General features: G+C 28.7%; 1 protein-coding gene across 14 annotated transcripts in view; it reads right to left on the reverse strand.

The window, feature by feature from the left end:
* The window catches only part of LOC124421721 (potassium voltage-gated channel unc-103), a 150,116-nt gene that overhangs the window by 94,304 nt on the left and 44,251 nt on the right, over window positions 1-11,561 (reverse strand). For all 14 annotated transcript variants that reach the window (XM_046957235.1, XM_046957247.1, XM_046957243.1 and 11 more), the window contains one exon: window positions 4,475-4,633. In XM_046957235.1, coding sequence (XP_046813191.1) covers window positions 4,475-4,633 — 159 coding nt within the window. The remainder of the gene's footprint in view (window positions 1-4,474; window positions 4,634-11,561) is intronic.

Genomic DNA, 11,561 nt, shown 5'->3' on the forward strand with positions numbered 1-11,561 from the left:
TATTATATTGATCGTTTATTAAACGCCATATATATATATATATATATATATATATGTATATATATATATATATGTATGTATAAATATATATATGAGAAACTCTGGCTATATTCTTCTATTATCCGATAGTTATCAAAGATATCGCACGTTGTTTAACGACAGAGACTTTGGATTGATTGGCTCATTTCTAAATAGTTCCCAACGGGATATCCTTCGTGCGGTGAGAACATGGTTTTTATCATGTCCGATAAGATGGTGTCTAGCCTCGCCTCCAATAATTGCAATCAATGAATCAAATATGAAAGAAAATGGAAGAAAATATTTGTGACCTTGTTTTCCTTTATTTCCTTTTTCCTTCTTTATTATATTTTTTTTTTTTTTCTTTTTATCGTTATATATTTACCATTCTTTCATCTTTTTTCTTTTTTTTTTTTTTTTTTTTTAACGAACCTTTTTTAACAGCTACCTTAAATCAACTTTATTGATTTAATATATGCCTGAAATATTTTTCTACTTTTATTTATTTATTTACTTTTTTTTTTTTCCTTTTTTCATACTCTTCTTATTCTTTTCCATTCTTGAAGATGACCGATCACACAAATCTTTCAAAATAAAGTACTATTAAATACATAGATATATATATATATATATATTATAAATGTATATACAGGATGGGCCAAAGGTTCCTAAGAGATTTTTCAAATCAATTACTTTTATATAGGCTCTTTATAATTAGGCTTGTAAAACAACGAAAAAAAAAAAAAAAAGAAAAAAAAAGAAAAAAGAAGATAAAAAAAAACAACTGAAATATATTTTTGAAAATGTAATTAATGTTTTAGAATTGTCTAAAAATTTTTGTACTCTTCTATTGGCCTTTGGTCTACCCTGTACGTATATATAAATATATACATACATTATATACATATATATATATATATATATATATATATATACGCGTGTATATAATTGTATTATATATAGAAGCAGCTGCAATGAGGAAAACTAGCGAAATACGATGATATCGATCGAGTTCTATCGGACGCCTCGATGCGACGCCTCGACGAAGGATCGATCACGATGCAATGCTCGCAGTTTCGAGTGGAAGGACAAACGCTTACTACGTTAGATAGACGAAATAGCACTGGCACGATAGAACCAATTATATAATTAGAATACTGCAACATAAGATATATGTATGTAGTCATACTTATGGTATTATCATATCTCAAAAACTTTCGATTCTGTCGTCTATGATATTTGCATAATTTAAATGAAAATCATGACTGTCGTATATACATATATATGTATATCATTTCAACCACGTTTTAAGCTATAATTTTACGACGTACCGTATACGATAAAGTTAAGTATACTTCTGATTCTTGACTTTCAAAATTATTAGATAGATATTTTGTTCTTTTTTTTTTTTTTTCTTTTCCCCCATTCTACAGATTATTCAAGCTTTCCGATTTAAGAAGGAAAAAAAATTAACTGTCAGAAGATGCATTTATGTTATATATTATGTATATGAAAAATATGAGTTCTTGCGTTATGAATTCTCTACTTGAAGAATACTTTCTCTCTCTCTCTCTCTCTCTCTCTCTCTCTCTCTCTCTCTCTCTCTCTATCTCTCTCTCTCTCTCTCTTTATTTCTTTTTTTATCGTCTCCTTTTTTTTCTTACCCTCTTTTCAATGATACACAATGAATTTCATTAAAAATTTTCAACGAATCAAATATTAATTGTTAACGAATAGAAAAATGTGTTTTTATTTAGAATAAAAAAAAAAAAAAAAAAAAAAGAGAGAAAACAAAAGAATAAAAAATAAAATAAACATCCGTCCTGTACATATATGATAGAAGACAAAATCATTTTGAAAAGAATAAGAATTCTATTTATTCAAATGACATTCGTATTTAATTAATGGCAAATATTTTACAAAATAAATACTCGCCAATGTACGAATATTATGATCGGTATTTATAAGAAAATATCAATACGTAATATAAATAGATATTACAAATAACGAAGTATCAGTGTTGCGTTTGAATTTTGTTAATAAATACTGATAATCTATATATAAAATATTGATAATTTATTACATTTAAAAATATTTAAAATCAATCTACAAATTTTTGCCTCGATTTATCGAATACTTGATCATTCATATATATATATATATATATATATATATATATATATATATATATATATATATATGTGTGTGTGTTGTATATTTTGTTATATATAATGATCATTTATTTAAATTACTGATTAAAACTTATTTGATATATTAAATATTGGATTTGTTAAGTAATTATAAAACAAGGATAAAAAAAAAAAAAGAAGAAATGAAATAATTGCCTCTATAAGAGAACAAGATCTTTTGCGTATCTCTATAATTGTAATAAAAAATAAATAGAAAATAAAATAATCCTCAGGCCAATTTTCAGTCCGGTTCTAAACTTGACGCAACTAACGAAGGGAATATGTCGGTCGAAAAAGAAAAAAAAAAATGAAAAAAAAAAAAAGAAAAAAGAATGAAAGAAAAAAGAAAGCCGAATGACATTCAGGATAGATCGATTAATCGCGTTGTCTCAACATCGTGTTATGGGTGACGAGGAGGGTAGGGGTTGTGATAGGGAGGTAAGAAAACGACGTAAGATCGAAGAAGAAAGAAGAAGAGAGGGTGAAAAGAGCGAGAGAGAGAGAGACAGAGAGTTTGTCGAAGCGACGCGACGTTAGCTATGCCTATAGCTTCCTATCCGAGGGCATAACATTTATTATCGGGTCAGGGTTAACCGTTAGGCGTGCCACACACATTCAACCGACTACTCCGTACCGCGGCTATCTAAAAATAGTTTTAGCGAACGACTCCAGATATAAAAGCTGACGACGTGTCCCTTTCTAGCTTGGATTAGAAACGCGTCTATAATATATATATATATATATATATATATATATATATATATATATATATATATATATAATATGTATATTATATAATTTATATATATATTTATATTTAAAAACACGGTTAGTGTGTATATGTATATCTACAATGTATTTATAAATAATATATATATGTATATATATATATATATATGCATATGTATATTATAAAAATAACTTAATAATTTATATTGTTAGGTAAATATATATATATATATGCGTGTGTGTGTGTGTGTATGTATAAATTATTATATGTATAGATATATTTGTAGAAAATTATTATATATCTATATATGTGTAGGTACCTATAGATACCTATGTGTCTAATGCGTATCTTCAATACATATACAAATAATATGCATATACATATATATATATATATATATATATATATATATATATATATATACAAAATTATTACATATACATATATAGATACAGACGCGATTTGTGTGCGTGTAAATGTGTACAAACTAATAGACATAATAAAATGTATGTGTATATGTGAATATCTATATGTCTATGTGTCTATCTACCTATCTAAATACTACATGTAGAAAAGAGCGTGCGAGCATAAACGTTCGCATAGAATACCCCCTCGTAAACTCCGCAGGATACCAGTTAGACTCATTATGCGGCTAAATCCTGACCTCGATTTCTCGATCATAATAACAATCATTACAACTACGACGACAGTCGACGACTATGCCACTTGATAGTATTTTGCACCTTTGATAAAAGTCGAATGTTTCGTATCTATCAAGCAACCTATTCCCTTACCCCTTAATCCCAATTCCCATCCCAATCGTCATCTCGACATTTGTTAAGAAAATGTCACGATATTACAATATTTACAATTTTTTTTTTAAATGAGTTCGATAATACATTGATTTAAATCTAATGAATTGGAGGAAATATTTCTTTAAAAATAAAAGATCGATAATAAAAATGAAATAAAAAAAAAAAATAAAAAAAAAATCATTTCGTTCAATTATATTAAAAATATTATTATCGTTATTCGACGTTACAATACTTTATATCATATCTATCCTAAATTATCGAACATTAATTTATATTCAATTTGTTTTACAAGATCAAAGAGAATTATGTATTATTATATCTCTTAGTTAGAAAAAAAGGAAGATACATCTATTTTCTACGCTATTATTTATTTCACAAGTATTTTTATTAATTCATGATAATTATTTCATAAAACAAATGGTCAATATATACATGTATATATATATATATATATATATATGAATGTTCGATCGGTATAAACAATTTAATGTCAGGTTTCGATCATTTATATTACATATCAATATCTCATTAATAAAAATTGACCATTCGTTTTAAAATATTTATCAAATTTGTAAAAATACCGATACAATATATAGCGACATATTTTCTATTCAACGTTTATTCAATTAACATACATTACAGATAGATAGATAGATAGATAGATAGATAGAAAAAACAAATTAAAAAAAAAAGAAAAAAAGAAAAAGAAATTTGGTACTTACAGCGCGTAACAAGCCTGTTGTTGGCCTGACTCGGTGGTGGAATCGCAGCTTGTGGTGGAGGCTGCGAGCTCAGATCCTCGAAGTTTATGATTTGCAGGCAAATATCGTCCACCTCGCTCCTTATCAATGCTATCACCTCGCTGCATAGGAATTTGGTTCCTAATAAAAATACGTAGAAAAATTTTCAATCGATAAAAAAGAAAAGGAAGAAGAAAGAAGTGAGGAGAAAAAAATAAGGAAGATAATATTAACGAGTTCGTTAACAAGCGAAATTAATTTCGCAATAATCATAATGACATTTGTAATCTTTTATTCGTAACAATCATAATCGCATAATACTATAATGTAAATGGATAAATGTTAAAAAAGATGTTTTACTTTTACAATTTTTTTTAATCGACTTTTGTCTTTTATTAGGGACATTGATATAATCTGACATTTTTTTTTCTTTTTTTCTTTTTTTTTTTTTTGTTCTTTTTTAATTATCACGAAAGAAATTTTAAATATATATTAAAAAAAAATTGATAGAAAAAAATTGTTCGCCGATATAAATCCGATGATCATTGATCGTAATACGTATCAATTATATTTATATCTATATAATATAATTAATTCGATTACATGAATCATTTTTTTAAACCTCATTCCTTTATCATTTTCTTTTCTTTCTTTTTTTTTCTTTTTCTTTTTTTTTTTTCCTTTACTTTTTTCATTACTACATTCTATCCTTATTAAATTCTCGCGTTAACCGCCAAAGTTAATTTCACACAAATCATAATGTAATAGCTTTTATTATACCTGATGCATAAAAGATAAAAAAAAATAATTTCATTCTCTCTTAACTCACGGTTTAGATTTTCTTCAAGCATAATATGGGTAATTAAAATATCAATCCTTTGAAATCTTTACGAAGAGGAAATTTTTCAGAACATAATTTCTTTTTTTTTCTTTCTTTTACTTTTTTTTTCTTCTTTTTTTTTTTCTTCTTCTTCTTTTTTTTCTTTTATTTTTTATTTTAACGAAATTACGTTTCACACCGAAAAACGATCGTGAGTATTCAACGTACGTTAATCGATTGTTCATTTTCTTTTTCTCTCTTTTCTCTTTTATCTTCTTTTCTTCTTTATTTATTTTCTTTCTCTCCTTCCTTTTCGTTTTTTCTACGATCAACGTAGGCGACGACCCGTATCGAATGCGTGTCAAGGCCGATACCAATCCGGCGAGCACGACGCGTCGACAAATTTATATCCGTGGGAAGTTGGTGGTGTTACGTCGTTCCTTGATTCTTATTGTCGTTTATTGAAGAGAGACAGAGGTATATCGTGAACATGCGACACCCGATAAATAACCTGCGATTACGTTCAACGAGCCATTCTTCTCATAGACACGAAAGCCAGTAAACGTCCGATTCGAAAATGAACGAATATATACCTACATTATAATACCTATATTATATATATATATATATATATATATATATAAATATCAAAATCCACCTATAATATAAGCCTCCTATAATATATATAGGGTCGACAAAAAGTTCCTAGATAAGTTAAAAGTTTTTAAATGACTTTAAAAACCAATTACTCTTTCTCGCGACTCTTTGAACTCATAGTTATGTTGGCAATATTACAATCTGATAAAAAAAAGGAATAAATGAAAAGAAATAAAAACAAGAAAAAGTTTTAGCCTGAAAAGTTATGGAAAAGATTAATCGATTTGTAAAATTGATTTAAGAATTATTGATTCATCCATTTACATACGTATAAATTGTTTGAAATGTATCTATGTATTTATATATTTATTATAGTTGTTGAAGGGAAAATGATTCCCTGGTAAAACGTTAAAACTCGATAGATAAAATTTGGCGTTAGGCCAAAGATCTTTGTATTTTTCAATAGCGGTTAACAGAATGACGAAAATTTCGGCGATGTCTTAAAGTATAAACGAATATTTTATTTAATGAAAAACTAAGATAACGACGATTAATCCTTTATTGCAAAATAACTTTCAAAATGTTTTGGATGACCTCACTACTATTGGCCAATAATTGATTATTATATATACAGTGTTCAAGACTTAAATACAAGATGTTATTTAATTATGATAAAGATTAACTTTGATATTCAAAATGCAATTTAAATATATATATATATATATATATACCTATAATAATTTTTAATAATTCTTTTTCTTTTTTTTTTTTTAACACATAAAGGACATACGTAGGTTGACTGTTTTCTTTTTATTGTATTATTATTTTTTTTTTCTTATCTCTTTTTTCTTCTTAAGAAAATCATACATCTTTCGATAGCGTTGGTCGACATTTTTCTTGAAAAAAAAAAAAAAGAAAAAAAAAAAAAAAGAGAAAAAAAAGAAGAAGTAATAAGAAAGAATTAATCGTACATTTGAAAAATTATTTTTATTAGTTTTAAGAGATATTTCAAATTAAATACCGTTAATAAATTCTGCTTAGATATCGCTAATAAAATGTAGTAAATAAATATTAATAGTAAGTAAATAGTAAATAAGTAAATAAATGGTATTAATAAGCTCAGTCATGGTTTTCTTAGCTTACCACCTTGCATCATTATTATGCGCTTACTATGCACTTATTTTGCGCCTAACTTTGTTATATTAAACGCGAAAGTCTTCTATATGAATAATTCTATTATTATTGATTGCGTTAAAGGAAAAAAATAAATAAATAAATAAATAAATATATTTTCTTTACGTACGTAAAATAAGAATTTATTCGAACAAAACGATATTGCTTTATGATGAAAAATTCTCTCTTAATTTCGTTATCTAACTAAACTCAATTCGATCCGATCTTTTTCGTTGTAAAAAAATTTTTATTAGAACAAAAGAAAAAAGAAAAAAGAAGTTATGCATACGCAGGAGTATAATAATAAAAATCGTACCAATTACGTGCTCAATTAATAACAATTTACGCAATCCATGATTCATCATTTTCTTTTTTTTTTTTTCTTTTTTTTTTGTATAATGACAGAATCATAAATGCGTTTTCGAACTTATTGATTATTATTTCCGAGACTTCAAAGACTATAGAGTATTTTCCTTTTTTTTTTTTTGTTCTTTTTTTTTAAAGTCAAAATTATTCATACTGTAGAAATGACAGCTATTTAAAAGTGCCTGCTAGAAATTATATCGAATTGTGCACAATTAATGGATAAATTTGATCGAAGAAAAATTTGATCCATTTTAAATAATACAATTCAATCCGTCTCAATCATTGCTCTCTCTCTCTCTCTCTCTCTCTCTCTCTCTCTCTCTCTCTCTCTCTCTCTATCCAACTATCTATCTATTCATCGATCTAACTAATTATATATATATATATATATATATATCCATTCATTTATCCATATTAATCTTATTAAATACAACAAAGAGAAATATATTTTCTAGCGGTCGTTGACACGTAAGCATTTCAAACTGCTACCGGGTACTTGTGGTCTTGCTTTCAAGGTCGAACTCATGGCTCGTCGAGCACGATCGTGTGTCGCGTCTAAGAGAGAAGTTGACGAAGAAAGACGGAAAACGATGAAAACGTCACGAATGAACGGGGATCTACTTCTCTCTCTCTCTCTCTCTCTCTCTCTCTCTTTCTCTTCTTTTCTTTCCTTTTTTTTTTTATCTTCATCGAACAAGCTAATTGGGTACGCGGTTTACGAGTCAAGGTACCTTGGACGTGTTCCAGAAGAGATCGACAAAAGGAAAGTATGTCTCGTACGAAAATGTGGCTCGTAGAGCAACCTTCGGATTCTCGATCCAAAGTGTTGGTTGTGCTAAAGTTGAAAGGGATAGAGAGGAAAGAAGTGGTGGATAAGGTGGAGGTGGAGATAGAGATGGAGAGGGTAGAGGGTAGAGGGTAGAGGTAGAGGTAGAGATAGAGATGGAGAGGTAGAGGTAGAGGTAGAGGAAGAGGAGGTTGCGCAATCTTCGAAGATGGAAAACACACTGCTCTGTGTGTTACGACGTAATCGCATGGGCGAGCGTGCCAAGAGTGCCATCGGCCACCTGGATGGTCGATGGAGAACGTCATAGTCGAGTAGGATCAACATTCGCGATACGATCCATACGGATCAAAAGATCATACGCGAATTTTACTGCATATTGTAGATTGGTACTCTTAATACCCGTATGGTTACATTCACGTACATGCAAACACCAATCATTTGTGTTATTAAGCTTTGTCAATAAGTTTTCTTTTATTACATTTACAAAACCGGGAAAATTAATAATATTGTTATTTTACATAATACATCGTTCTTAAGAAATTTCATCGTTTAACGTTATTATGTAAATAATAAAAATCGTATCTAACACATATAATCGTGGCTTTCGTTGGATTGTCATTATTGACGGGGAAGGGCAGGGGTGGGGGTTGGGGGGGGGAGGAAATAAATAAATAAATAAATAAATAAATAAATAAATAAAATAATAAAAAATAATGCGTTGTTATATACTGTTTATTAATAATTTATTAAAGATGTTATACCCTTCATCGACACATATAGATTAAGATTGTTCGAAGGAAATAATAAAAATAAAGGAGAGAGAGAGAGAGAGAGAGAGAGAGAGAGAGAGAGAGAAATAAAAGTGAATAATACCCTGTCTATCAATATTTAATTAACAATCTTATTTCTATTATTATCTGATATTAAAATCTTCTTTCGCCGTGCAATATCTCGAATAGGAAAGAAAAAGAGGGCGCGGGGGGGGTGGTGGTGTAGAAGAAGAAGAAAAAAAATCACAGAAATACAGAAAAAAGAAAAAAAAGAAGAAAAGACCTTCGAAATTTATCTCCGATAAAAATACGACTCGTCCTTGTAAAAATAATTGCATGCTAAATAAAACAAAAAAAGACTTTTGAAGAATTTAATATTCCATTTTAACTATCTTACTTGATATGACGAAAGAAAGAAAAGAAAAAAAAAAGAAAGAAAGAAAGAAAGAAAGAAAGAAAAAAGAAGAGAAAAGAGAAAACAAAAAAATAAGAAATAAATTTAACTGTTGTTTCCAATTAGAATTTAAGGTATAGTTGTTAGAAAAAACACACACGAGAGTTATGCTCTGGTATCTTTCGTCGTAACGTCACAGCTGGCTAACCTATCGATCCGTACATGCTTTCTCACTCTATGCCTATCTATTTGCGCCTTTCTCTCCCTCTCTCTCCCTCTCTTTCTCTTTGTCACTCTCTTTCTCTCTCTTTTTCTCTTTCTCTCTATCTTTGTGTCCACGAAGTCACGCATAGAACGGGTCACGCAATGACAACAGACTTCCATACCAAATTTCGAACGCGTAGGAAGGACGACCTTTGATTCTTTCTTTTAGAGCTTTTCTTTTCCTTTTTTTTTTTTTTTTTTCATTTCTTTTCTTTTCTTTTCCTTTTTTTGTTTTACTCATGTTACACCAAATATCTTATTCGACAAATATTTTATTTTCTTGGACCAATGAGAGGAAGTGTTATTATAAAGTTCTACGTTCAAGTTCTCAATTTACTTTTCAATTACCTTTTAGAATCTTAATAAGCTTAAAAAATAAATTTTGAAAAATGAAAATTAATATCGTCGATATGTTTACTACGGAAAAATTATATCTATTTATTTATTTATACGTTTATTAAATAAAGGTCGACGGAATATTTTTTTCTCTCCTTTTTCTTTTCTTTTTTCTTTTTTTTTTTTTTTTTTTTTTTTGTTTTTTTGTTTCTTCTCCTTCGTTCGATCCGATAAACGCGTTTCTCCGTTCTAATTTTTTTTTCTTTTTTTTTTCTTTTTCTCCCCCCTCCCCTCCCCCGTGTTCCATTCCTTTTACATTCTCCTCTGGAGTTTTTACGTCGGTGTTGTATCTTGTGCCTTTCATTTTTCTCCTTTTATTTTTTTTTTTTTCTTTTCGATTTTTTTCCCCCTTCTTAAATTTGAGATCATCGATCCTCGAGAAGATAGTCCCTGGATAAAGGATTCACGGTCGCTATGTATTATATCCACGATCATGGCCCATTTCCAAGTCGGCGTCGGAAAGCGATAATCCTCGAACATTAAACCGTATTACCAATAACAGAGCTTTCCACTTCGACGGTAGTACAGATAAAAGAACGGAAACAACGGCTATGGTTTTTCTTTTTTATCGACGAATTCTTTTTTGGGGATATAGACTTTTCATATATCGTATACTATAATATATACGTTTGTCTGAGTGATAGATAGCAAGATATCCTGCTAAAGAAGAGTAAGAGAGAGAGAGAGAGAGAGAGAGAGAGAGAGAGAGAGAAAAGAAGAATTAGAGAGAAAAATTGAATATAATTAAAGATCAAAAGAAAAGAGAATATTGTAATCAAAAAAAAAAAAAAAAAAATAAAAGCAATAAAATGAGAAAGAGAGATAAAGAGAGAGATAGAAAGAAAAGAGGGATTAGAAGAAGAAAAAAAAGGATTGCACTCTGAGACTCGATATTATTAAAGATATAAAATATCTTTAATAAAAGAAAAGAAAGATCGAATTCGTTTAATCACTTTTCGATCGAACGGATGAAAAATGTAATAATTTTCAAGAGAAAAGTTAAACAATCTCGTAAACAGCTCTCTATATCATGTAATGTTATAGAAGCAAACTTACGTGCACGCACGCGCGTTTAGTCGCGCACACTCCCACACACGCATGAACATTCCAACGTAATTATCGCAACGTAATTAGCTCGGGCTTGCCACGCACGAGTTAACCAGAAGTACAACGAGATCGAATTAGACGGTGTGACGAAAATAACGTCGAATAAAATTGTACTCGTTTACATTATAAATTGAAAATTATATATATATATATATATATATATATTATTAATAATATTAATTAATGATACATATATATATATTTATTATAACAACAATTTATAATGAAAAATGTCTGAATTTAATTAGAATTTAATATTTATTTCGTACTTAAATTTCTTATAAATAACGTGAAGGAACATAAAGGAACGATTGTGAAGTAAAGAGAAAGAGAGAGTGAGAAAGTGAGTGAGAGAGAGAGAGAGAGAGAGAGAGAGAGAGAAATATGAATGACAA

This window comes from Vespa crabro, chromosome 2 (genome assembly GCF_910589235.1).
Source record: "Vespa crabro chromosome 2, iyVesCrab1.2, whole genome shotgun sequence".
Classification (NCBI taxonomy): Eukaryota; Metazoa; Arthropoda; class Insecta; order Hymenoptera; family Vespidae; genus Vespa; species Vespa crabro.